This window comes from Lasiosphaeria miniovina, assembly GCF_030549165.1.
Source record: "Lasiosphaeria miniovina strain SMH2392-1A chromosome Unknown B0T26scaffold_2, whole genome shotgun sequence".
NCBI classification, from domain to species: domain Eukaryota; kingdom Fungi; phylum Ascomycota; class Sordariomycetes; order Sordariales; family Lasiosphaeriaceae; genus Lasiosphaeria; species Lasiosphaeria miniovina.
Window position 1 is genome coordinate 6,722,589 of NW_026848221.1, and position 27,391 is coordinate 6,749,979.

At 57.1% G+C, this 27,391-nt stretch overlaps 5 protein-coding genes across 5 annotated transcripts; 1 reads left to right on the forward strand and 4 right to left on the reverse strand.

Annotated features, from left to right (window-relative positions):
* Positions 1–4,811: 4,811 nt before the first annotated feature.
* Positions 4,812–5,059, forward strand: B0T26DRAFT_699181 (uncharacterized protein; the record flags this gene model as incomplete). Its single annotated transcript, XM_060441457.1, has 1 exon — positions 4,812–5,059. A coding segment is annotated over exon 1 (223 nt), but the record flags the coding sequence as incomplete, so codon positions are not given.
* A 4,394-nt stretch (positions 5,060–9,453) lies between these two features.
* B0T26DRAFT_699191 (uncharacterized protein) lies at positions 9,454–10,622 on the reverse strand. The gene has a single exon (XM_060441458.1). It carries the CDS (start codon positions 10,498–10,500, stop codon positions 9,673–9,675), a length of 828 nt encoding a protein of 275 aa, XP_060301593.1. The 5' UTR covers positions 10,501–10,622; the 3' UTR covers positions 9,454–9,672.
* Positions 10,623–11,141: 519 nt separating this feature from the next.
* Positions 11,142–11,923, reverse strand: B0T26DRAFT_699193 (uncharacterized protein). The gene has a single exon (XM_060441459.1). The coding sequence runs from the start codon at positions 11,879–11,881 to the stop codon at positions 11,486–11,488; it is 396 nt and encodes a 131-aa protein (XP_060301594.1). The 5' UTR covers positions 11,882–11,923; the 3' UTR covers positions 11,142–11,485.
* Positions 11,924–15,248: 3,325 nt separating this feature from the next.
* On the reverse strand, positions 15,249–16,772 carry B0T26DRAFT_824208 (NAD-dependent epimerase/dehydratase-like protein). The gene is made up of 2 exons (XM_060447421.1): positions 16,685–16,772; positions 15,249–16,598 (listed from the first exon to the last, which is right to left on the reverse strand). Exon 2 carries the CDS (start codon positions 16,424–16,426, stop codon positions 15,692–15,694), a length of 735 nt encoding a protein of 244 aa, XP_060301595.1. The 5' UTR covers positions 16,427–16,598; positions 16,685–16,772; the 3' UTR covers positions 15,249–15,691.
* A 1,936-nt stretch (positions 16,773–18,708) lies between these two features.
* B0T26DRAFT_768482 (phenolpthiocerol synthesis polyketide synthase ppsB) lies at positions 18,709–26,734 on the reverse strand (the record flags this gene model as incomplete). Its single annotated transcript, XM_060446502.1, has 8 exons — positions 18,709–20,941; positions 21,014–22,200; positions 22,378–25,029; positions 25,108–25,365; positions 25,474–25,682; positions 25,755–25,950; positions 26,012–26,547; positions 26,617–26,734. 8 exons carry the CDS (start codon positions 26,732–26,734, stop codon positions 18,877–18,879), a joined length of 7,221 nt encoding a protein of 2,406 aa, XP_060301596.1. The 3' UTR covers positions 18,709–18,876.
* Positions 26,735–27,391: the final 657 nt, after the last annotated feature.

Below are 27,391 nucleotides of genomic sequence, written 5' to 3' on the forward strand. Positions count from 1 at the left end.
AGGCCCTGGATACAGGCTTTTTTGTATGATGAGCTCTCTATTGTGAGTATTATAGAGCCTGTAGCCTGTCCTTCTTTTGGTTGGACTTGCCATCTTGGTTGGCCCCGGATGTCTATGTCGTTAGACACCCAGCATCCGTGTTTGAACTGCTTGAATTCGTTGTCTTGTAGGTATATTGTAGTGCCTCGTTGAACTGGTCCTTTATTGTCTTTGGGACTAGTTTGTTTTCTTCGTTGAAGTGGTTATCAGCTAGTTCAAAGACTACTTTATTAGCGTTCTGCTGTTTTGTCTTCGCCTTCGCCTTTGTCTTTGTCTTCCTATATGTAGTGGTTTTGTGTAAGGAAACCACCCTCGTAGCCACCATGGCCACCGCCACCAGGGCCACCCTCGCCACCATCGCCACCGCCACCAGGGCCATGCACTATCGCCACTACCACCCTGGCCACGCAAAGATGACTCGTAACCCCTTTCACGTGTATATAGACCATGGCCTTCGCACACCTCTTTAGCTCAGGCCAGGTTGAAGTCTTACGCCAATACCAGTCATTGCTCGCCCTGCTTGTTGCTTCTATTGTGGCCACCTTGATCAGGCGTACCTGCCTTCTCTTACACCAGACTCCTAGAAACAAGGCATTGGAATTATACTATTACAAACCACTCGACTGTTAGGGTCGTCTGTCTGTAAGGGAGCACGGGCTCCACAGGATGCTGGGGTTGGTAATTATGAAGATAGAACAAAGGGCAAGCTCCTATCGCACGGGTAATACAGTCAAATCGGAATGCCACTCAAAGTGTATGAGTGCAGTGAATGTGTATTGCTTGCTTGAAGAACCAAGCAAGAACTATCTAGGACCGTGGCTACGGTCGTCGTATATATCTATCTAAGGCGGACCAATCAGAGCGTTGGTCCTAGGTGATCAGTGCGGTCAGTGTGCTCAGTGCGATCAGTTCCCTCACTGATCGCCCTGACCATGCTGATCATACTGACCGCCCCGTTATTGGCTGCACTTGAGCGAAGCGGGGAACTACTCCACTTCCTTGCGTCAGCCAATAGCGGGAGGCTCCGTGCAGCCTCCTGCACGCCTGAACCAGGATCGTAACACCGAGGTTCGGGACCACTTAAGGTCGGGGACGCGGGACAGTGTCCCGCGCGCCCGGCGTCCCGAGACCGCAAGTCTCGGGACCACGGGCCAGTGGGGCCATTGTTATTGGTTACACAGTTAGATATATACGATGACCATACCCACGGTCTTAGATAGTTCTTGCTTGGTTCTTCAAGCAAGCAATACACATTCACTGCACTCATACACTTTGAGTGGCATTCCGATTTGACTGTATTACTGTTACGATCCTGGTTCAAAGGTGCAGAGGGCGTTGCCCGCCCGCTGCGGATTGGCTGGAACGGCACTTAGGGTGGGGCTCTCGCCAAGAGAAGGTGCATCCAATTAGGCAGTGCTCAGTGGGGCCAGTGCCAAGGTGCACTGAGCATGGCTGAGCTCAGTAGGGTCAGTGCCGAGACTCACTGAGCGCACTGAGCAGGGAGCTCAGTGGGGATCAGTGCGTCTAGGACTGAGCACGACTGAGCATGTAAGGCAGGAACTCTGATTGGTTGCTCATAGTTCTATATAGGAGCTGGCAGCACGCTCTCTCTGGGAGAACGGTTCTGCAGCTATCAATGCATCTGGTTAAGCATACATTGGTTATGTGTTGAAAGTCTGTCTTTCGCAATCTGTGCACGATACTCCTTGTCTCCTGTCATCTCCTACCTGCCGTCCAGACCCCCACAATCCTAGGCCGGGCCCAGCTCCGTGGACCTGTTGTCCAGATTGTAACAAGAGCGAGTTAAAGCAGTCCAGGAATGGCCTATACCCCAGTCAACTAGAGAAATACAAGTCTTCCTTGGCTTCGCCAACTTCCACCGCCGGTTTATCCAGGGGTACTCTAGGATCACGGCCCCTATTACCGCCCTACTAAAAGGAGAGGCAGCCAACCCCTTTCAGTGGTCACCAGAGGCCAACGCCGCCTTCGAACAGCTTAGATCGGCCTTTAGCCAAGCAGGCTTCCTAACCCACTGGGACCAGAGCCGCCCAACCCGAGTCGAAACGGATGCCAGTAATAAGGCGATCTCGGGGATCCTCTCGCAGCTAGTCGACTCCCAGTGGCACCCCGTAGCCTACTGGTCGAGGAAACTCACCGACGCCGAACTCCGGTGGGCTACCGGCCAAAAGGAGCTTATCGCTATTATCGAATCCCTCGAACACTGGGGCCACTACCTAGGCGGTATCGACCAGAGGTTCCTAGTCCTTACCGATCACGAGGCACTCAAAGGGGTAATCGCAGCCCCGGCTCGAGACCTTAAGGGTCGCCTAGCTAGATGGGTATACCGCTTATCCCCCTTCGACTTCGATATTGAACACCAGCCCGGGGCTACCAACCCCGCCGACCCCCTTTCAAGAAGACCCGACTATATGGCAGGAGAGATCGCTTATGGCGATGTACTGCCTACCTTAACGAAGAAGCTGCGGTTGGCAACGAGGTTGCCAGCCGCGGTAAGGGCAGTTGTGGCCCAGATTAGAGTCGGAGTACGGAAGAAATCGTGCTCCCGGAAGTACCGCCGAGCGGTTAGACGAGTTAAACAGACCCTTCAATGTCCTCGAGTTGAAGATATGGCTAGGGTTTTGGCTGTGACGCGCTTTGCCCTCGGGGCCACCGGACGCGTGGCGTTTGATAAAGCGGAGCCCCGAGAAAGGAGCCACCAGCGAGACGAATGTACCCTGAGGGAGGGGCTGGGACGCCGTACTAGGAGAACTACTACGGACTCGCCAGAGCAGTCGATCTCGCCGGGGCGGTCAGATCAGAGGGTCGAGGGGTAACTGCAGCAAGGCGCTCAGGGTGCCGAGCTATTGATTCCTTACGCGGTTGCGGCAGAGGTTTGCGCCGGTGAGACAACTAAGGAACAGGATCCTAGGCATAGGTTCTACAGGTCGATTATCGCCCTACAGAAAGGGGATATCGAATGTAGAAGCCGTATTAAGGAGGTGCTCGAGGGTCAAAGAGACGCGGGTACTAGTGCCCAGGGTAAGCCAGGAAACGACAGCGTTGACGACGAGGGTCGAAGAGACGCGGGTACTGGTGCCCAGGGTAAGCTAGGAAACGACAGCGTTGATGACGAGGGGGCCCTCCGGTATAAAGGCAGGCTAGTGATCCCCACGGCGCCAGCAGTGCGTAGGGAGCTCATACGCTTACACCATGATGACCCTAGAGCCGGGCATTTTGGGAGCCACAAGACAGTGGGCCTATTGAAGCGGAGATTTCATTGGGAAAATCTAGATGCAGAAGTACAAGCTTACACAAAACAGTGCCAAGTATGCCTTGGTAACCGGCAGCCCCGGCATAAGCCATACGGCAGGCTCAACTCCCTGCCACTACCTACTCAACCTTCCGAAGAGATTAGCCTAGACTTCATTACCAAACTACCACCCTGCCAGTATAGGGACCGTGTAGTAGATGCTATCCTCGTCGTCGTAGATCGGTTTACGAAGATCGCACTCTTCATCCCGACCACTACTACCGTCACGGCAACTGAACTAGCCCAGTTAATCTATGAGCACGTGGAGTGCCGATTTGGCACGCCAATAGGTATGGTCTCCGATAGAGATTCCCTATTAACTAGCAAATTTTGGGTAGAACTTTCCAAAGCCCGCCAGGTCAAGCAGAGGCTCTCAACAGCCTACCACCCGCAGACCGATGGCCAGTCAGAACGCACACACCAGAGTCTACAGCACTACCCAAGGTGCTTCGCCGGTGAAGAAGCCCAATGGGCACCACTGCTCCCTGAAGCCGAGTTTGCGTATAATAATACCGTACACGTAACCATCGGAGTGAGCCCGTTCGAGGCCTTGTACGGGTACAACCTTCGAATGGTGGACTACGTAGCATCTACGCAGCTAAAGATACAAGGGGTCCACGAGCGGCTGAGCAAGCTAGCCAACCTGAGGGAAAGGATGTACTACCACTGGCAGAAGGCCGTAGATTCACAGAAGAAGTAATACGATGCACGGCACCAGTGGATCGAGTTCGAAGTAGGCGAAACGGTTGGGCTCTCTACACAGAACTTCCGCTTTAAGGCTGGAAGAAAGCTAGCACCAAGATTCATTCCAGTCAAGATTACAGAAAGGATCGGCACGCAAGTATATCAAATCCAGCTACCCGCCAAGTACGCCCGGCTCCATGATGTCTTCCCCGTCTTGCTATTAGAGAAATGGTCAATAGCCAAAGGCCAGAAAGTACTACCACTACCAGAGCTAGCTGAAGGAGAGGAAGAATGGAAGGTAGAAGACATCGTGGAGCTTAAGGATGAAGGAGATCGAAGAAGGTTCCTAGTCAAGTGGACAGGCTGGCCAGCAGAGTACAACACCTGGGAACCTAAGGAACACCTTAGCAACGCACAGAAGGTGCTACAGCGATACGAGAAGAAGGCAAAACAAAGGCATAGGAAGTGGAACGACTAAAATGATCGACGGGGACGTCAATCTACCGGGGGGGGGGGGGGGGGGGGGGGGGGATAGTTGTAAGGAAAGAGCACCCCAAACGCCCGGTCCGGCCCAGGCGCCACCAGCTGGCCCCAAACAGCTGGCCCCAAACACCCGGCCCAGGCACCCGCCAGATTGAGCCACCCAACTATGTATATAAATAGTGACCCTCGCCCACCTTCCTTTGCGAGGGCCAGGTTGAAGTCTTTTACCAATGCCATTCATTGCTCGCCCTCTTGTTGTAAGAGAAGGTAGGTACGCCTGATCAAGGTGGTCACAATGCAGGCAAGAAGGTAGGGGAGCAATGACTTGTATTGGTGTAAGACTTCAACCTGGCCCTCGCAAAGGAAGATGGGCGAGGGCCATTGTTTATATACCTGCTCAGGGGTTCGGCCCGGGCATCAGTCTGCGGTCGTGGCGCCACGGCGTAGCGTATGCCAGCTGGCAGTGTTCTAGCCAGTTGGTGACAAGTGGTGGGCGCGCACCCTGTGCGCGCAGTTGGTGTTTGGGGTGTCCTTTTCCTTACACTTGTTCCCTCCATCGTGACCACCTTGATCAGGCGTACCTGCCTTCTCTTACACATTGCTCGCCCTGCTTGTTGCTCCTATTGTGACCACCTTGATCAGCCGTACCTGCCTTCTCTTACAAAGGAGGTGGCAACCGACCAAGTGTTCAACATACTACATCTTCTGAAAACTATGTGATTGTAGAAGGTGGTAGTACAGGCTCTGGCCCTGGGGGGCTAACAAGCGTTAGAAACAGCCCCAGGGAGGTAACCCCTTACCACACGCCTTGCCTCCCTTGCCCTAGCACAATATCACAAAAACAACTACTGTAACTAGCAGGGTGCCCTTGAAGCCAGAGGGCCAACCAGCCAAGTCTATTCAATCTGTACAACTAGGTACAGCCAGAGACCCAGGGAGCAGTAGTAAGCCTCCTACAAGCTGCACTATCCTTGGTAGAACAGGCCAACACACTGCAGAACAGCTTTGATAGAGAAGTACAGAACCTCCAAAACGCCGTGAATAACTATAACCAAGGCCAAGGCCAAAACCAGGGCCAGAAACCTACCTATGCACAAGCATTGGCAGCTGTGTTACGATCCCGGTTCAGGCGCGCAGGAGGCTGCAGGGAGCCTCCTGCTATTGGCTGACGCAAGGAAGTGAAGTAGTTCCCCGCTTCGCTCAAGTGCAGCCAATAACGGGGCGGTCAGTACGATCAGCATGGTCAAGGCGATCAGTGAGGGAACTGATCGCACTGAGCACGCTGACCGCACTGATCACCTAGGACCAACGCTCTGATTGGTCCGCCTTAGATAGATATATACGACGACCGTAGCCACGGTCCTAGATAGTTCTTGCTTGGTTCTTCAAGCAAGCAATACACATTCACTGCACTCATACACTTTGAGTGGCATTCCGATTTGACTGTATTACCCGTGCGATAGGAGCTTGCCCTTTGTTCTATCTTCATAATTACCAACCCCAGCATCCTGTGGAGCCCGTGCTCCCTTACAGACAGACGACCCTAACAGTCGAGTGGTTTGTAATATATACCTTTGTACGCCTGTTGTAACAGCTCGAAGTTCAACCTATCTGGGCCCGGTGCTTTAGTAGGGTTTGAGCTGAATATTGCTCTTTCCACCTCTATAGCCTCTAGTTCTGGCCATTCCCATTTTGGGTTTTGCTTAGGCTGGGTAATAGGCTGGGCGGTAGGCTAGGTAACGGGCTCTGGGAATAAGGTGGTTGTGAAGGCCATGCATTGTTCTTCAAAGGTGTTAGCTTATTTCTTCACGCCATTTTCTACGTAGTTGATAGTGGGTATTTTGGTATTATTCGTAGCCTTTGTCACGGCACGGCGGTAGGCGCTGAGGCCCTACGGGTGCGTGACCATACTATAACCCACTATAGAATTGCAGCCTGACGGCTTGTAATTCTGGCATCCTTTTGGAAGGTGTGGTGCAGCGGTAGTGGGTGTTGCTAAACGCCGTCACAGCCTTCGTATAACTTGAAGCCTTGAACGAGCCTTAGGGCCTACAATAGTGGAATGGGTACTACAGCACTACGAGCTAAGGAAACCCTGCCTAATAGTAGGAGACTTCTGGCCGGAAACAAAGGTCTGCAATAGACACGGTCTTACTACTACTACATCACATACATCAACAGAAACAAAGGAAAAAAACGACTATAACCACTACAATTTTCCTGGATGTGAAGGGAGCGTTTGACCACGTATCTAAACCACAGCTGATAACTGTACTTCAGAACCGTGGCCTACCAGAAAGCTTGGTCAGCTGGGTAGACTCGTTTTGCAGTGGCTGGAAAATCCAACTTGTCTTTGAAGGCCATGTACAACCAAGCACGGCAGCTAATACTGGAATCCCACAAGACTCACCAATATCACCAATACTATTCCTGCTATAAGTCGAGGCCATCGTGGCTCAACAGGGCCTACAACTATCATATATCCATGACTTCAGTATATCGGTATCGTCAACGTCAGCAGCCAAGAACTGTAGACAACTAGAAGGGATCGTACAACAACTATTCCAACTAGCTAAAGAAAAGGCCATCGTATTTGACGAAGCCAAAACAGAGCTTATACACTTCCACAACAAGAGAAAGCCCATAACAGACTCAATAATTATTGGCTCTATAGTGGTTAAACCAGTAGAAGTAGTCCGCTAGCTAGGAGTATTTCTGGACAGAGAACTAGACTTCCAAACCCACGTAGAAAAGAAGATAGAGGCGGCTACGGCCGTCTACTATGGCCTATACGTAGCCTGTATTACGTCAGTGGCCGACTACGGAGTCCAACTATGGTGGAAAGGCTATAAAACAGCCAAGGCCACTACCACCAACAGCAGCTAGTCCAAAAATACCAACGGTGTCACCGCACAGTCAACTGTAGAGAGGCAGGGCTGCAATGTGGTTGCTGTATTCGTAGAATCTAAAGCTAAAGAAGGAAAAAGGAAAGAAAGTAAAACAGATGCTGGGGGGGTTCAAAAACTCTCCCTACAAGGCCTTAGAAGTGGAAGCAGCTATCTTTTTTTCCTTTTTTCTTCATTACACGCATGCAGCCTCTAGGGCTATGGCGTGGCCAGTCAAAGACTGGCAGTCTATCTACCTAGTGTACTAGTGGAATAGAAAAAGCAAGAGCTAAGTACATAGTTAGGCGCGAAGCCTTGTTATCGTAATAGTTTCATAGTAATGGGGTTCCTTTGGCCAGACTTATACTGTGCCACTCTCAGGCCTGGATGTTACGATCCTGGTTCAGGGTGCATGAGGCGCCCTGCTTCCGCCCCTGCGATTGGGTGACGTGGTGGAGACGGACAGACCCCACCCCGTGTGGGTGCGGCCAACCGGGAAGCGCTCTGCCTGATTAGCTGCCAAGACCAGCAGAGCGGACGGAGCGCAGACACCAAGGACTCTGATTGGTCCGCCTTAGATAGATATATACGACGACCGTAGCCACGGTCTTAGATAGTTCTTGCTTGGTTCTTCAAGCAAGCAATACACATTCACTGCACTCATACACTTTGAGTGGCATTCCGATTTGACTGTATTACCCGTGCGATAGGAGCTTGCCCTTTGTTCTATCTTCATAATTACCAACCCAGCATTCTGTGGAGCCCGTGCTCCCTTACAGACAGACGACCCTGACAGTCGAGTGGTTTGTAATACTGGATAATAAGGAGAGTATAGTGATATCCCAATAGGACCAACCGACTGAGTAAGAAAATATATGGATAAGAATAAAGGATAAAGGAAATAGGGAAGCAGCTATCCTACCGCAACAAATTCGATTCGAAAAGGCTTGTAACAACTATAGCCTAAGAATACTACTATTTCAAGAAGGTCACCCCATAAAACAAGCTCTCTACAAACAATTGTGTAAGGGATGAGCTACAAGAAGGGGATGACTATGACCTACTCCCAAGCATACAACCCACCACACAGCTATTCAGACTCGTCACAAGGCTGAGTAAACTAGTCACAATTGTCACGAATCCCTGTGGATTCCCTGTAGTTATGCACAAAGGTGGGGCATGCACTTTTGGCGCGAGCCAATCAGGAGCGTTCCAGGATTCCGAGCTCTGGAGCTCGGGGGCGCGGGACAGGTCCGGCCGGGCAGTGACCCGGACGCGGGACCACGGGACAACGGAACCACTGTTATTGGTTACGTAGATAGATATATACGACGATCGTGTCCACGGTCTTAGATAGTTCTTGCTTGGTTCTTCTTGCAAGCAATACACATTTGTTACGATCCTGGTTCAGGCTCGCAGGAGGCTGCACGGAGCCTCCTGCTATTGGCTGGCGCAAGGAAGCGGGGTAGTTCCCCGCTCCACGGGAGTGCAGCCAATAGCGAGGCGGTCAGCGCGATCAGTATGATCAGGGCGATCAGTGGGAACTGATCGCACTGAGCACACTGACCGCACTGATCACCTAGGACCAACGCTCTGATTGGTCCGCCTTAGATAGATATATACGACGACCGTAGCCACGGTCTTAGATAGTTCTTGCTTGGTTCTCCAAGCAAGCAATACACATTCACTGCACTCATACATTTTGAGTGGCATTCCGATTTGACTGTATTACCCGTGCGATAGGAGCTTGCCCTTTGTTCTATCTTCATAATTACCAACCCCAGCATCCTGTGGAGCCCGTGCTCCCTTACAGACAGACGACCCTAACAGTCGAGTGGTTTGTAATAACATTCACTGCACTCATATACTTTGAGTGGCATTCCGATTTGACTGTATTACCCGTGCGATAGGAGCTTGCCCTTTGTTCTATCTTCATAATTACCAACCCCAGCATTCTGTGGAGCCCGTGCTCCCTTACAGACAGACGACCCTAACAGTCGAGTGGTTTGTAATACAAAGGGACCCCATTACTATGAAACTATTACGTCAATAAGGCCACGCGCCTAACGATGTACTTAGCTCTCTTGCTTTCTCTATTTCCTACTAGTATACCAGGTAGATAGACTGCCGGCCTTTGACTGGCCACGCCATAGCCTTAGAGGCTGCATGCGTGTAATGAAGAAAAAAAACAGTTTGAACCAGTTTTCCTTTTTCCTAATTGCTAATTATAGCCCATGTACCCATGTGTCCGTTTTATCTGTCTAGAGCTAATTACATGAGCATCGGATCTATCGTCTCATCCACCATCGAGACGGAAAACAACCTCTTTACGTCCTCGGCCTTCTTCTCTAGCCACAGGCGTGTGTAATCGCAGGCCATGACGAAAGCCATGTGCCGCGACGGGTCGGGAAGGCTGGCGCGTGCGTCGTGCAGATTCCGCAGATATATGGTCAACTGCAAGAGCAGCCTCTCGAGCTTGCGGAACGACAGAAGGTACAACCTCTGCCGTAGGTCTACCTCGTCGTCATCCTCCAGCTCGAGCACACCCCACGATAGCCGTGGCTGTAGCCGTAGCCCGAGCGCTAGCGCTTTGTTGGGCTTATTGTTGACGGTGCCGCCCGAGGTGGTGCCGCTGACTGATTTGTGGGGTGACAGCATCGAGTCGTCAGAGCCTGAAGAGTGACTACTGCCGGCGCCGCCCATATCCGCGCCACCCAGAGCTGCCATGTCGCCGGCCGACGAAGACCTGCCGAGGGGTGGCGGGGACTCGGTGGCGAGCATCTCAAACTCGTCAATGACGTAGCCAATGAGGGTGGCGACCGCCATAATGTGGATGGGCTCGGCGTCGTCGCGCGAGCTGTGGGCATGGGCACAGCCCATGGACGTCTCGGACGACACGATGCAGCGCTTCAGCTTGGCGAGCTGCGCATCGAGCGACAGGCGCCGGTCGTCGCCGCCGCCTCGCATCGAGGCCAGCAGCTCCGTCACACCCGCGTGGCAGGTGCACTGATCGCACTCTGGCGACGGAGGCGTTGCCGAACACGACGACGACGACGACTGGCCTGCAGTTGCCATCTGTCGCGCCCAGAAAGTCGCCATGTCTGGAGCGGACCCGCTGTCGCTGCCGTCATTACCGCCGCCGCCGCCGCCGCCAAAGAGGGACGATAGTTCCCAGGGCTTGGAGGCGTACTCGGCGGCGCTCAAGCCTGGCGTTGAGAAGCGGGTCACGGCGGCGCTGAGTGGGTCGGTGAGCGGCCCGCCGCTGTTACCGGTGACGAGACTGTTAAAGTCCAGCAGCAAGCCAGGGCGGTGGACTGGGTCGGTCGGCGCTGGTGGACCTTGGGTGGTGGCGGTGGTGGTGGTGGTGGTGGCGTAAAGGTGGAACTGTGGGGTTGCTGCAACGCCGTTTTGCTGGTGGTGGTGGAGTGGTTGGTGTTGTTGCTGCGAGTGCGGCGTTGACATGAAATGCAGTGGCCCGGTGGTGGGCGACATGCTGTAGTCCATGTCACCCATGTCCCCAAGATCCCCAAGGCCCCCGAGATCTCCAAAGAGGGTTGCATCCTGGGTCCTCCTCCTTGTCGATCGGTCAGGCGACGTGCTACTGTGGGATGGGGTTGCAGTGCCGCTTTTGGGGAACGACAGCCCCCGACGGCGCCAGTTGCTGGTGTTGGGATTGTTGCTGCTGTTGCAGCTATTGTTGTTGTTGTTGCTGCTGCTGTTGCTGCTGTTGCTGCTGTTGCTGCTGTTGCTGCTGTTGCTGCTGTTGCTGCTGTTGCTGCTGTTGCTGCTGTTGCTGCTGCTGCTGTTGTTGTTACTGCTGCTGCTGTTGTTGATGTTGTTGTTGTTGTTTGCGGCGGCCGCATTGGCAGAGGCAGCGGCGGTATCATCAGCGGAAGACGTCGACGGCGAGGCCCTCCGCGGCCGCGACGGCGGTACGGCGATGGGTGGTGCGTCCTTGTGTGTGCGACGGGACAGGCCGTAGACGCTACAGGAGGGAGGTTTGTTTTAGTAGGTACGTACAGTACTCTACCAGCAGGTAGGTGCGTGCTAATTACAACAAAAGTTAATTGAGTTTTGACACCACTCACCAGTCAGCGCCGTTTCTCTCGCATCGTGCACACGTTGGCTTGTGCTGGCTGCAGCGCACTTTGGACTCGTTGCAGGCATTACACGAGGCCCGCAGCCGGATTGTCTTTCCATCCATTGTGTTCGGATTCGGGGTGGATCGGCGGTGATGTCGTCGTGCCTGTACCTGTAAGCACCTGCACTCTAAAGACCATGGCGAGCCCGTGACCCTGGACTGGACTAGGCTGGACTGAAACTGGGACTGACTGGTCGAGTCGTCGTCCGAACTCCGTGGGTTCCGTCGCGTGGCATCGTGACGGTCTTGTACTAAATTAGTCTGAATCGGCCCTGTCCCGCCCGCGCTTACCTTCCACGCCTCTCTAGCTGCGTGGTGGGCTCCGGCGCGCCATGGCATGTCGGTCCGCTAAGCTGCAGGAGGGCAGAGACTCGCTCAGTGAGTGGCTCAAGTTGACATCCATTAGGCTAAGGTTGCCACGTACATATCTTAGGTAATCCGTACATACCGTACCGAGGTGGGCTGTATCGTGCCCAGCCGCCACTAAGCTGCAGCTCAACGTATAAGGTTCGTATGTGCAGGGACACTGACACTGGCTAAGTAACGATCCAGCCCCGCACTCCCGTCATTTGTTGGTTGCGCTCGAAAGCGCGTATCACCGTGCTAATCAGGACTTGCCCGGTTTGCACGGCTTCCATTACCCCGTTCTCGTCCTCCGTCGTGGGTGATTACCCCATCCGACTGCGATTCCGCCCCCCCCCAACCGTGTGCACTCCAGACACTCTCAAGCGCCATGTAATTTCTTACTGCGAGTTAGCAAGGGACTTACCTTACCTACCGTGTACACGTATCTCGAACGGCATAGATGGGATGGGCTTGTCAGTCAGCCCGGACCACTTCACTAGCAGTAAAAGTCCGAGTGGCATCTTCGGCCCTATCCGATCCTCGAGGAAGCTCACCATTGCCGCTAGTGACATACAGCGCCACGTCTAGAACTAGTCACTTCTTTCCTGCCTTTTATAGAAAGGATTATAGGCCCACAGGCGACAGCTGTCGGTTGTCTTCTCTAGGGTATGCTTGTCCCGATAAGCTGACGCCGGGTTGCCAAGTCGGCGTTGTTGCGCCCTGTCTGTGGTTATCTGTGGTATCTTGTGCGGGTCCGACTGTCCTGGTATGTGCAGTGCTCCTGCCTGTGCCTGCATGTCCAAATGTGACGCCAGCGCTTCGCTAGTTGGCGGTGTAAGTACAGGCAAGATGTGGTGGTCAAGGGTTGATTGGATTTGTCGTATCAACTTTCCGCGCCGAGGGGGCGCACTCGGCCCGCTCGTTACGGGGCCCGTCCCGATGCACTGGCCATGCTTTCCTTCCACTTGAGGCTTAGGTTTAGGAATCTTCTAGACCCCCGCCGTTCGTTGCCGGTGCGACTTTGATCCTGGCTGGCAATTGAGTTCGATTTGGAGACAGTGAGATGTTGATGATCCCCGACATGGTCGCAAGAGAGCAAGCTGTTTTAATTAATTAGGTAACGTTCTTCCTGGTCGCTGTTGGCCGTTGTTGGCTAATTAAGGTCCATACCCCTAGTACAGATCTGTTGGCTGCAATTAATTGGAACTATGTGGTATGGACACACACACACCTAATTAGGTAATTAATCATTAGCGGAAGCTGGTGGTTGGAATCGATAACAGTCGTCGGCTCCCGAAAAATGGAGGATAATGACCAACATTTGGGCCCTGATCTTCTCGCGAAAAATGGCCATTTTTCATGGCTTTTCGCCAAAAGCGAGCACCCCAGCCATGCCAAGACAGTGTTTTCCGGGACGCTTTCCCGTTTTTGGCAGCACTTTTCGACTGAAAAATGAGAAGCCGCCCGCCACCCCTGAACCCCCCATGAAGCCAATGTACCGAGCTAATGCAAGCCGTGGTTAACTGCAATAAGCCAGAAAACTGGGCCGTGATGACCGAATACTGCCGTTTTTTTGAGTTTTGGCGAATACTCAAATCCCGCTTTTCGGGGGCCTCTTTTCGCGAAAAATGGCCAAAATTGGCGACAGGGCCCTGTTCCACGCCTGTAAAAAGTAACAAGAATGCGGGTGAGCGCGCGAGGACGTCGTGAAGCTGGCTGGTGATCTGTTTTGTGTAGAGATTTGCTCCCAAATAGAATGACCTTCTAACCGACAAGCCTCCCATGGCGACTTTATTCATTCTGGCAGCTGGACTGGCCAGACTGGAGAGAATGGCCACGACAACGAACACACCATCCAGCGTTGAACAACGAAGGCGGTGAGTCTCCTTGGGCTTGGCAATCTACTCTATTTGCGGCTAGTTGGACTAACCAGGGCCCCATGCAGTACATCTTGGCGTAAACGCTTGCAACAGGGGTTGCAAAGTCACCCCTTTTCGCGAAAAACGGCGAAAACTGGTTCATTTTTCGCGAGAAGATCAGGCCCTTGATGGGTGGGAAAGCGAAAGTGGGGTCCAGTACCAAGACTTCCTTCCCGAAGCACAGCTTACAGGGTGCATATCATTCTCGTAATAATTGTTATATTAGACTACACATGCTGCAAAAGCAGGCGTGCCCATGCTAGATACTTGCATTTCCCGACATGCTCCGGTGCATTGCATGCGTGCATGCATCGCAAGCGATGTCGCCGTGATGGTGATGGATGGCCCCCCACGCACAGGCCAGCGGCTCCCACTTCCGTTCATGATTCAACAGGGGCTCAGTCCTAATTCCATCTCCCGTCTGTCAGACAAGCCTACGCGACGTATGCTACTAATTAGGTAGGTAGGTAGACAGATAGACCTAGGTAAGTAATTACGTAGATCACGGTCACTTGGTCGATCGACCCCAGACTGATTAGATCCCCAAGCTAATTAGACCCCCAAGCTGATTTGATACCCAGACTGCCCTGATTAGTTCCAGGTAGGAGATTGGCGGCAGGTGAGCGCTGACATGCATCGACATCGGACTCTGGAAACGCCGACGGCCAGGGTAAATTATCGAAGAGCACCGCATGTGATTAATGCCTGGTGCCCAGTTGGCGCAGGATTGGCGACCTGTGCAGTTCGGGAAGCTTAACCTTGGCCTGGTTCTGTCTGGGCGATTCTCAATGGAAAGACACGTGCAATAATGGCCCTCCATAAGCAGTAAGCACATCGGACTTCGGCGCGCCTGGGTCCGCGCCTGGCTTACCCATTGATCCGTCCGAGATCCACCGGTGAGTTCTGGGGTTCGATTTCCGTCTTTGGATTCGAACTCCTCTCTCTATGAAGGAATGTATAATAAAAGACAACTGCCCAAGAAGTAATTATCAGGAAATACATGGTGGAAAGGGGGTGGCCCAGTGAGGTGGGAGTGTGATATAATTACATGAAACATCTTCACTCTTTTCCGTCTGCTCTTGAAACCGTCACAAAATAACCAGATCCCAAAATCTCGTCTGTTCGGCCAGGGACCGGGTCCCAGAGCCCTTGTTGCAAGTCCCACCCAGAAGAAGACGCAAGATCCAGGCGGGAGATGGACTGCCGACTATTGGTTTGCCTGTGCCTGTCATACAAAAACTGCCGTCCCAGGTAACTTCTTTACATATTACATAAGTAGTAATACGCGTGCAGTGGCAAGGTACAGAATTCTTGTGCATGAGGTAGGTGGTATTGCGCCACGTACCTGGTTGATGATCATATCCATTTTGACTCTCGCAAAATTGGCATGGCGGCGTCAATGTGAAGGTGAAGGTCGCACGGCATAATATGTGGGGGGGCAAACTCATCACTAGCCTAGTTAGGAAAGGTAGCGGATGACCCCGCGTTCTGAACGGGGTTACATCGCTGTCCTGGAACGGAACAAATACGTTTACCTACTACAGACCGGGCTGCCACAAACATTCGCATCAGTCTAAAGGTTAACGGCAGAATCGATCACTTGACCGGAAAAGTCTAGCAGGCGGGTTCCACGACAGTCGGTCGGTAAAAACCAGTGGTGACTAATATCGCAAATCAAGACTCCGAATAGCTTGCGTGGTATCTAATCAGAAGGGAAGAACAAGAGGCAATAACGAAGTGCAGAGGCACACAAAAACAGACGCAATGACGTGGCGTGGCGAGACTCCCCCTCTGCGCCAACACGGCCCAACTGATCTACGGAACAAGACCCGGAGGACTGCTGGGTCCAACGGTAATCCAAGTATGTGTGGTGGGGGCGAGGATCTCAGCTCAGAATGATGGGATCCTTCCCATCCCACTCGCTTCCTTCGGCAGCATCCAGAGCAAACTTGGCCACAGCTCCTCTGGAGCACTTGCCAAGCATGCCAATCGAACCTTTTTCGGCAGACCACACCCTAGGCGAAGAGCCGACATCATCGGTAAGACGCGCAGGTCGTAGCACGACCCAGCCGACGCCCTCGCCGGCGGCTTTGAGCTCGTCCTCGACGGCGGCGTGGTCATCGTACGTGAGCTTGACGTTTGTGCGCGAGATCAAGGTGCGCAGCAGCCACGGCGCATTGGCCGTCGACACGCCGACACCAATGGCCGAGACATGGATCACCTTGGGCTTGGGGAAGGCGCCCGCACTCTCAGCCTGCGACTTGAGCGCAGACAGCACATTGGCGACGCTGTCGGCCATCATGCGCGGCGGCGAGTCGGTAGGGTGCGGCGGCGCCCAGGGGCTCTCCGATGTGCGGCGCGAGTTGAGTGCCGATATTACCACGAGCTGCGTGTTTGCTTTGGATGCCGTGTTGACGGCGTTGGACACGTCCGAGGTGTCGAGGGGCGACCCACGGACGACAGTCAGATTGGCCTTCTGCGCGTCAGGCAGTGCCGAAGTGACAGTGTCGAGGGCAGGGGGTGTGCGAACGAGCGCCGTGACGCTGTGGCCACGCCTCAGCGCCTCGAGTAGCACCAGGCTGCCGGTGCGGCCGGTTGCGCCAAGGATGAGGATTTGCATTTCCGAAAGGTGGAAGGAAAAAAGTAAGAGAATGTGGTATGTGGCGTGTGGTGTGTTCGAAAGAGAAAGCAAGTGTGGTCACCGTGGTGTGGTTTGAGGCTTGGGATCACCAATGGTTGTGCGAGATTCCTCTTTCTGGGCGAGGCGGACCAGTTGATGAGTCCAGTCTTATCTTGAGGGATGGGTGAGTACCAGCGCGAGTGAGTGGAGTAAAAGAGGCTGCATCTGTCCCTATTTTTCTAGGTAGGGGATATATACCTACATTGGCGAGTTGCGGGTCAGACGCGCGCTTTCCCGGCCTTTTACTCATGCACGGCTGCACGTAATCGCCTTGGTTGGGCTGGTGCTTAGAAATACCCTTATTCTCGGAGACTTTCAAAAATCTCCGGGAAGCTTACCTCATTCCAGTGAGCGAATCGGGGATCGGTCGGCCGAATCTGGCTTAGCAGTGCCACCACGGGCCAGCCCGTGCCTTGTGGCGCATTGTGGGTGAGCCAAGCCCTTTCTCCGATTAGGTTGGGCCTTCCCCAGCAAATCAGACCAGTCGTTCCCAATGTGGCGTCGTGTTGGCTGCTTATGAATTTTTGCTCGGAGACATTTGAGCCAATGTCAGTGCAGGGCTCCGAAGTCGGAAACACTGCTGCAAGGCCGAATCAGGCAAAACAGAAAATTACTTACGGACCGGAGTTTGTCCAGCTCTGGGAATTAGAGTCCTCGGATGTGTTTTAACTCGTACGACGGGCTGCGTGACGCGTTGCTGACGGATGACATACCATGACCAATTTAACCAAACCAAGAGCGGGAAACAGTTGGAGCGAGAAAAAAAACCCCCCCTCCAAAGAGGAAGAAGAGGTGGGTGCCGTAATATTCCATTCCGGTATTCATTTTGGTATCCGTTTTGGATAAGCGGATTCCTGGCGGCCGCTGTGGTTACCTCATGTGTTGATTGAGGCGTTGTGAGACGGGCTGGACGCTAATCGTGTCACCGGTAGCTTGGGACGGCTGCCATGCAGCCCAGTTTGTTTGTTACCGGCCCGCTGGATGAAACTTTATTTCTCACGCATGATTAAGACTGGGGGCTGGCTGGTTCCCTCCATTTGGTAGTCTCGCCGGCGAGCATACCTTAGGTAGGTTGGTTGACAGACATGGTTAAGGTTGTATGGCGTGCATGGCAGTGGGTACGGCCATGTTGGGGGAAGAAAAAGAGAACACCTGGGCCGTGATATCACATCGATTGCTAGGGAAAAGGGGGAGAAAGATTCATAGCCTGTTGTGGTGCTGGGGGTAATTGACCCGCACCTGCAGTTTCCAAGCCATGTAAGTTTGCCCTTCAAGAGAGAGAGAGTGTAATAGAGAGCAAAGCTGGGAGGACTCCGTGAACATATGATCTTGGGAACTTGGTTGTTGATCACGAACAACGGTCACCGAGCTACCCAATATCTAAACTGGGTACCTACAAAAAGAATTCAATGATGCCTGCGTACCTTATCTAATTACTACATCTTCTTGGTCCTCTAGAGTTCGAGCGGGGTGGGCCTAATTCGCACCACTTGCGGGTTAGGATCATGGGGACGGGAAGGAAATGCGGGCAAGTGTCGGAACACCAGAATTAAAGCCAAGCTTGGCTTCTTTTCACAACAAACCAACTCGGGAACGACCGAGAGTGAGTGCGTCACAACAAAATGCAGCCTGTCGAAAGTGGGTCAATTACGGCTTCCGACAGCGCCTTTGTGGTAATTAGTGGTAATTATTGCTGTTACAGCCCGGATTCTAAACGAATCCGTGCCGTTGGGTCAGGGTTTCACTCTGTTGAGTTGTAGTGGGCTCAAAGACCCCACTGCTCCCGGGTACCAACAACACGGAATAGTTGAAGGAAGGAGTGGCCTTGGATTAATTAGCTCGGTTGGTCATGTGGCCACTACTAATCGAGACACGCATATGGACAATAAAGGGTGTACGCGAGCCCTTTGACATATTTACACAAGGTGCCTATGTAGTAGGTTCAATTACCAAGTACTGCCCTAGCTTACAAACTGAATCAACCGTGCACCGTCATGGAATGTATGACCGCTGCCCTGGGCCTTGATGCAAGCCCAGTTTTACTTGGTTGCCTTTCCTATGGCAGTTACAACAGATACACGAATGAGGTATGAACTGTTTCACTCTCACCACCTGCGCACTACCTGCTCACCACCTGAGACCGGCTACTAATAGGGCCAATTGGGCTACACTGAAGCTCAAGCAATGCTTCTCTTATTTACAGTTTCTATAGATCTGGGGTCTAAAAGAGATGCAATAATTGATCACAGGCCGTTCTCTAATCAGCCATGTCTAACCGGGAAATAAAAGGAAATAGCAAATAGCAAATAGCAAATAGCATATAGGAAAAATGACACCACCAACGAATAAATCCCGCTCATAACTTATTTCGCGTATTCTCGTGGCTAATCTCACTCGGATCCGGCCACCAGCTTGCTCTTCTCGGCAATCTTGACGGCAAACGCAGCCATGGGCACGGCGGCTAGGATCTCCAGTAGGGCCATGTTGGCCTTCAGCTCCTTGGTGATCCAGTTCCTGACCTCGAGGGCGACGAGCGAGTCGACGCCGTAGCGGTACATGGGCCGGCCCGGGTCGACCTCGGACGCGGGGATCTGCAACATGTCGGCGATCTTGCGCACCAGCGCGTCGAGGATGACCTCGCCGGCCTTGTCGATGCCGCCTGCCTCGGCGAGCCGCGACGCCAGCGACGCGCCCCCTGCTCCCGCCGCCCCGTCGCCGCCCGCCGCCTGCTTCGCGGCTACGCTCGTCACGGCCAGCGGGCCCAGCCGCGGGTCGGTAAAGTAGTAGGGCAGCGGCAGGCCGTGGGCAGCAATGGCATCGGCCGACCCCAGACCTGTGCACACCTGGGCGGGGCACGAGCCGGCGGCCTGGCGCAGGATCAGGCTCTTGACGAGGGCGTGGAAGGCGGGCTCGCGAATACCGATAACGTGCTCCCACTGCGACAGGTTGTTGCCGACGACACCAGTCGACTCGGCAATGGCACCGACGTCGCGCATGATACCCAGGTTGACGGCGACGGCCCTCAGCCCGCGCGCCCGCCGGTGCTGCGCCAGCGCGTCCTGGAACGTGTTGCCCGCCGCGTACTGCGCCTGCCCGGCGTTGCCGCACACGCCCGACACGGACGAGCACGCGATGAAGAAGTCGACCGGCCTGTCCTCGCCAAAGTACTGGTCTAGGTTGCGCGTGCCCTGCACCTTGGGCCGCATCCCCGCCGCCCAGTCGCCGTGCCCCATCTTCTCGAGCACGCCGTCGCGCAGCACCATGGCCATCTGCACCACGCCGCGCACCGGCGGCAGCTCACGCTCGCACTGCGCCATGGCGGCCCGGAACGACGCCTCGTCGGCGACATCCCCGCGGAGCGCCCGCACCGTGACCGCCCCGCCCGCCGCCGCCGACAGCTCGTCGACCGTCTGGCGGGCCTCGGGGCTGCCGTCGGCGCCAGACCGCGACAGGAAGGCGACGTGGCGGGCGCCGCAGGCCACAAACTCGCGCGCCAGGCTGCGGCCCAGCCCGCCCAGCCCGCCGACGATCAGGTACGTGGCGGCCGGGTCGAGGGCCAGGGCGTCGCGCGCCCGCCGGTGCACCTTGGCCTCGGCGCCGTCGCCGTACGACAGCGCTAGCTTGCCGCGGTGCTTGCCGCGCTGCATGGTGCGGAACGCCGCCTCGAGCTCGCCGACGGGGTACGCCGTCAGCGGGCTCGGCGCGTACAGCACGCCGCGGTGCACCAGGTCGAACGTGTCCTGCAGGATGCGGCTGGCAACGTCCTTGTGGTCGTCGAAGAAGTTGGTTAGGTTGATAAAGGCAAACGTGGTGCACTTGATGAAGGGCCGCATGTCGAGGCGCATGTTGTCGGTGATGTCACGCAGGCCGATCTCGACAAAGGTGCCGAACATGGCCACGCACTCCCAGCTGGCGCGCAGCAGCTCGCCCGACAGCGAGTTGAGCACGCAGTCGACGCCGCGGCCAGCCGTGACGCGCTTGACGGCCTTGGCGAAGCTGGCGTCGCGCGAGTTGAAGATGTGGCCGGCCGGCACGCCGTACTTGTCCATGACCAGGGCGCGCTTGTCGTCGCTGCCCACCGTGACGTAGGTGACGAGGCCGAGGTGGCGGGCCAGCTGCAGCGCCGCCTGGCCGACGCCGCCGGCCGCCGCGTGGATCAGCACCGACTGGCCCGGCTGCAGCTTGGCCACGTTGACGAGCGCGTGGTACGCCGTCGCGTGCACCGTCGGCAGCACGGCCGCCTCCTCGAACGACATGGCGTCGGGGATCTTGACCGCCAGCCGGTGGTCGCTGCGCAGTCGCGTCGCGTGCATGCCCTCGCCCGACACGACGACGCGGTCGCCGACCTGGAACCGGCCCGACGCCTCGGCGCCCGTGGCCACGACGGTGCCGCTCGCTTCGTGGCCGATGAGCGACACCTCGACCAGGCCCATGGACGCCATGACGTCCTTGAAGCTGTGGTTGCAGCGTATTAGCATTTGACCCTTGCTGCAATTAGGGACTTGTGGAAAATCATCAGGGACTTACTTGACACCCGTCGCCCTTACGTCGACCTCGATCTCCATGTCCCCGAGCGGCACATCAAAGCGCTCGTCGTGGATAAAGGCCAGCGAATCCAGCAGGCCGGGCTTGCCAATGGTGAGGCGGAGGGCCTCGGCGGGCGCGTCCTCGCTCTTGAGGGGCTGGACGCGGACCGAGTCCTCGAGGCAGTAGCGCACCGCCTCGTCGCCCGCAGCGCTGCTGTAGAAGCGGCTAACCTTAGGCAGGCCGTCGTGCTCGCGGAACTCGTCGTCCTTGGTGTCAGCCGTGGCGAGGCGGGCGGCGAGCGACGGCCCGCGCTGCTGCGACGCATCGGGTGGGCTGAGCAGGTGCAGGACCTGGAACTTGAGGCTCGCATTCTCGTTTCTGGCCGTGCGCGAGAGGCCGTCGACTACGGCCATGGACGGGTTGTGGGTGCCCGTGATCCAGAGCAGGCGCTCGCTGTTGGAGATGAGCTGCTTGACCTTGTCAAAGTCGGGTTCCGAGAGGTCGTCTAGCAGCGGCGTCTCGAGCTCGACGAGCGAGATGAACGTCTTGCCCTCGGCCTCGTCGGCGCTCTGGATGCCGAGGTCGGGCCACGCTGCGGACACGACTGACTTGGGGGACTTTTCTTTCTCGAGGGCGTTTTGCAGGGCGCCAGAGAAGGATGCGACGGCGTTGGAGGGGGCCGACGGCTCGATGATGACAAACTCGCGCTTGCTTGGGGCGGCGCCATTGACACCGTTGGCATGCTGTTGCGGCTGCTGCTTGTACAACGCAGCGCCCTCGACGGCAAACACAGCGTAGAATCCCTTGGCTTCTAGAACAGCTGCGGCGGCTACGCTGTCGGCGGCGAGGATGACAGCGGCATCTGGCTTGCCGAGACCAACCAGGCTCGTCAAGACCGTGCCCAAGCCGTCGGCAGCGCCGACAGACTGGGGAATGACGAGCACGTCGGCAGCGGTGATTTCGGCGGGCAGCGGCTCGTCAGCGGCGCCCAGCGAGAAGACGTCCCCAAACAGGGACGACTTGTCCTGGTCCGCGCCGACGGCTGCGGCCACGGCATACTTGACCCGGCTGGGCAGAATGGTGCCCTTGGGCAGCCGCGGCACCGTGGCCTGCGAAAGCGCCCCGCTGTCCGAGGCGAGCTCGATGACGGTGGCGGCGGGGTTGTCGTGAATGAGCATGTGGAGGAGCTGGGCACGTGTTACTTGTCGTTGTTTGTTTCCATGGGGAAAGGGGGAGAGAAATAGTGGGGAAAGAGGGAAGGGGAAAGAGGGAAGGGGAAAGAGGGAAGGGGAAAGAGAGAAGGGGAAAGAGGGGAAGACAAATGAAAAGGAGCACAAATAAACACGAAACAAACGCACCTCGACAGCCCTGTCGCCCTGGGCAAGCTTGGCCACGACGGCGGCAATCTCGGCCGGCTCCATGACGCCGAGCGCGTAGTTCCAGCGCACCTCGGAGGTGATCTCTGCCGGGTCGACCTCGAGGCGGTCGTCGTCCTGCTTGTCGTCGTTGCCGAGCTCGGTGAGGCGGAAGTCGGTCATGGACAGAAAGGTGCGCGACACGGCGCCGTCGAACGACACAATGTCGGACGACAAAGCGTTGAAGCCGAGCTTGCGCGACACGCACGACGTCGGCAGCACGTAGCCGACCGTGTCGGGCATGTCGAGCGAGATATCGAGCTCGCCGATGTAGGTCGGCAGCAGCGGCTTGTCCTGGCAGAAGGCGCCGTTGCGGTAGGTGCCGCCGAGAGCGCCGTGGATGATGGCGTCGAGGGCGGCGCCGTGGACCAGGAACGGCCGCTCGAGCCCGCGGCTGTACGTCTCGCCAATGTCGGCGAGCTTGACGTCGTAGGCCGTCTGGCCGTCGCCGAGGTGGACCTTCTCGACGCCCTGGAACAACTCGCCGTAGTTCCATGAGATGCGGGCGCACTGGGCGTAGAAGTCGGCCTTGGCCAGCACGTCGGGGCACTCGGCGACGATGCGGCGGTAGTCGGCGACGCGGGCAGCCTCGAGCAGCGCATTCTCGCGGGCCATCTGCGGGCTCGTCGACTCCTTGTACTCGAGCGCCACTAGGCCGCGGCAGTTGTCGCGCAGCTGGTCGACGCCGACGCACGAAGAGATGGTAAACTCCCACCAGGCGGCCGACGAAGAGCCCGAGGTGGCGACGAGGTGGGGCCGCAGCGTGGTGATGACCTCGGTGGCGGCGTCCTCGGGCAGGGCCATGGCGGCGAAGAAGGACACCTCGCGCAGGCGCAGGGCACGCAGCGTCTTCTCGGGCTCGGCCAGCTGCTGCGCGGCGGCGAGGGCCATGCTGACCATGCCGGCGGCGGGGAGCAGCACGGTGGAGCCGATGGTATGACCGCGAATCCACGGCTCGTCGGCCAGTCGGATGAAGCCGCGCCACACGTGCTGGGTCTCGTCCATCATGGCGCTCTTGGCACCGAGCAGGCTGCGGCTGGGGAAGCGCCGCGTCATGAGCTCGCGCTGGATGCGTGTCTCGTGCTTGAACGCCTTGGCGTGGTTCCACTGGTACGGCGGCAGGTCCGTCAGCACCTGCGTGCGCACCTCGCCGTCGCCGTTGACCTGCGCCACGTCGACCGGCACGCCCGCCAGCACCAGCTTGGCCGCCAGCTGCAGGCTCGTCTGGCGCGCGTCCTTGCCGCGGGTCAGCATCGACTCGTAGCCCACCCCCTGGATGCCGTGGTGGCTGAGGATCTGCTCGACAGGCCCGCCGAGGGCGCCGTGCGGGCCCACCTCGATCAGGAGGTCGACCGTGGTCCCCTCTTCCTGGTCCTCGCCGTCGTCGTCAGGGGCAACCAGCTCCTTGACCGCGTCGGAGAACAGCACGGGCGACACCAGGTTGCGCACCCAGTAGTAGGGCCCCAGCGCCTCGGGGCTGATCTCGAAGCCCGTCACGCTCGACACCATGGTTCCCTGGCTGCTGTGGCCCGACTCGGAGTCGCTGTCGTCGTCGTCGTCGTCGTCGCCGTCGTCGTCGCCGTCGTCGGGCGAGGGCAGGGGCTCGATGTCGGCGATGGTGGAGAGGTAGTAGTCCATGACGCGGTTCATGTGGGTGCTGTGGTAGGCCATCTCGACCTTGAGGCGGCGCGCAAACACCTTGCGCTCGTCGAGCACGGCGCGCAGCTGCTCGAGCGAGTCGACGTCGCCCGACAGCGTCACACTCGACGGCGAGTTGACGCAGGCCACCGTGGCCCGGCCGCTGCTGCCGCTGCCGCCTTCAAACCGCTGCGCGATCAGTGCGTCGGCGTCCTCGCGCGAGCAGCCCACGGCCATCATGCCGAGCCGCAGGTCCGGCGACTCGGCGCGCAGCTTGGTGGCGGCCTGGCCGCGGAAGTAGGCGGCGGCGATGGCGTCGCGGTGGCTTAGGGCGCCGATGCTGTAGGCGGCGGCGATCTCGCCGCTCGAGTGGCCGACGACGCGCGACGGCGTCACGCCCCAGGCGCGCAGCTCGTCGACCAGCGCGATCTGCAGCACCGAGCAGATGGGCTGGCTGATCTCGGGCTGGCTGAGCCGCGACCCGTCCTGCTGGCTCTTCAGCAGCTCGGCCACGGGGTCCCACGTGCACCCCATGTCGCCGAGGAACCGCGCCGACTTGGCCACCGACGCCCCGAACACGGGCCGGTCCAGCATCTCAATGCCCATGCGCGCCCACTGCGCGCCCTGGCCCGTGAACACGAAGCCGAGCCGCTTCTTGCCCTCGCCCGAGCTGGCGTCGCGCGACGCTCCCTCGCCGGCGCGCGTTGTCAGGTAGTCGCGCAGCTCCGTCGTGCTGTCGGCGACGCAGGTGGCCTTCCACGAGAGGCGGGACCGCCCCCCCGAGAGGGTGCGGGCCAGGTTGGCCAGGTATTCGGGGCTCGACGTGGCCGGTCCGAGGCGGTCCAGGTGCTCGACCAGCGCCGCAGCGTTGCGCTTGAAGCCGGCCTGGTCGTGGCTGCTGAAGGTGAAGAGACGAGTCTTGCTGTGCGGCTTGGCTAGGGCATGGCTGGCTCTGTTGAGCAGCTTCAGGTTGGCGGTGCTGTTGGCGGTGCTGTTGGCGGTGCTGTTGGCGTTGGCGGTGGCGTTGGCGTTGGCGTTGACCGTAGGAGATGGGTTAAAGGCTTCGAGCACCACGTGCCCGTTTGTGCCGCCCATGCCGAAGCCGTTGATGCTGGCGCGCTTGACATGTGCCACGGGCCATGGGGTCAACTCGGTGGGCACGGCCATGTTCCACTGGTCAAAGGGAATGGCCGGGTTGGGCTTGTTGAAGCGGATGTTGGGCGGGATCAGGCCGTGCTCCAGCGCCAGCACGCTCTTGATTATGGATGCCACGCCGGCTGCGGGCTCGAGATGGCCAATCTGGTCATTCTTGTTAACGGAAAGAAGAAAAAAAGGAAAGGAAAAGGAAAAAAAAAAAAAAGAAAAGGAAAATAGAAAAGGAAAAAGAGAAAAAGGAAACAAGCTTACATTGGGCTTGAGGCTGCCCATCCACAGCTTCCCCTTTCTCGACCCGCCCTTGCCAATGGTCGAGTAAATGGCCTCGGCCTCGATTGGATCGCCGGCCTTGGTGCCGGTGCCGTGCGCCTCAACGTATTGGGTCGAGCTAAAGTCGAGCCCGTGCGACTCGTAGACGTGCCTGATCAGGGCGGCCTGCGCCTCGAGAGACGGCATTGTCACTGCAGACTGGTCAGTGGACCTCTTCTCCCTCTTTGTGTCATGGTGAATGGATAAAGAGGAGAGCTTCTTACCGCCCTGCGTGTAGCCGTCCGAGTTGGCGCCCGTGGCTCGTATCACGGCGCGGATGTTGTCGCCGTCCGCGAGGGCCTTGTCGAGCCGCTTCAGCACGATGATGCCGCAGCCCTCGCCGCGGCCGTAGCCGCCCGCGCTCTCGTCAAAGGCCCTCGACTGTCCGGCGGGGTTGAGGAAGGACAGGTTTGCGAGGTGCTGGTCAATCAGTCAGTCAGACGTGTTTTAAATAGCTAGACTAGACACTGGTCCAATTCACCGTGGTAAAGTCGGGCGTCAGCATAAGGCCGACGCCGCCCGTGATGGCCATGTCGGCCTCGCCCGACTTGATGCTTTGGACGGCCAGGTGGGTGGCCATGAGGCTCGACGAGCAGGCCGTCGCCACGGTTGCGCTGGGGCCGTGGATGTTGAGAAAGTGCGAGATGCGGTTCGAGATCATCTCCTCGCCCGTGCCGAGTAGGTGGTACTTTGGGTTCTGCATAAAGTCGCGGATGACAGAGTCGCGGTAGTCGCTGACGGCGGATCCGATGTAGCACGTCGTCTGCGTGCCCCAGACGTCCTGCAGGCCGAGGTTGGCGTTCTCGAGCGCCTCGTACGTCACCTCCATGGCGATGCGCTGCTTGGGGTCCAGCGCCATGGCCTCGGCCGCTGTTATGTTGAAGAAGGCCGCATCGTAGACGTAGGGGTCCTCCTTGAGGAAGTGCCCGCCCTTGGTGGGGATGACGTTGGTGCGCGTCTTGTCTGGGTGGTAGAAGGCGTCCGAGTTCCACCTGCTCGACGTGGGGGAGTATGCGTCTGGTGGGTCGGTGTCAGCGGCCAGACCTAGGCCAGGAGTCCTCAACGATTTCAATTAGGGGTACTTACCTCTGCCCTCCTTGAGCATGTCCCAGAACTTGGACGGGGTGCTGGCGTCGCCGGGGAACCGGCAGGCCAGACCTACGACGGCGATGGGGGTGTCGTTGGCCATGGTTGCGGACGGCATTGTGATGGCAGGTATGTGGCAGTCTCTCTCTCTCTCTCTCTCACTCGCTCAATCATTCGTCCACTCGCTTAGTCACTCCTTGGACTGTAAGCAATGAATGGCGTGTTTGACGAGACAAGATAGGACAGGACTGGGCTGCACGATAGATGGGTCAAGCAAGGTCAAAGGGGGGGAAGGGTTGGGGAGGTAATTATTTGTCAAAGAAGGGCCGGCTGCTGGGTTCTGTCTCTGTCCACAGGTCCGTCTTGAGCGGGCATCTGGCCTTTGATCTAGTTTCAGTCACGACAAGCAACATGTGGCTGACTCTGACTCCGAGTCTGCTACCTGGTGCTATGGGGCTCTGTGAAGGCCGAGATATAGGCAGGCCTGCACTGTCCTTCAGCGGTGTTGTGCCCGTGGCGAGCACGACATGGTCCTCCTTCCGGGATGGGACACGGCATGCCCCTTCCGGGCTGTGCCGGCGGGCGGGGGGATCGTATCAGCCATCCCGTCAGCATCCCCGACGAGCGGAGAAGGGTTCGGGCACGCCCCTGTTGTGGGTTGTTTGGTTTGTTGTTGTTGTCTATGGCACGGCCCAACCGAGAGCCGAGAGCCGACAGCCTACAGCCTCCCCTCCCCTCCCTCAAGCATCGACAACTCCGGGTGGGCCCCCTGGTA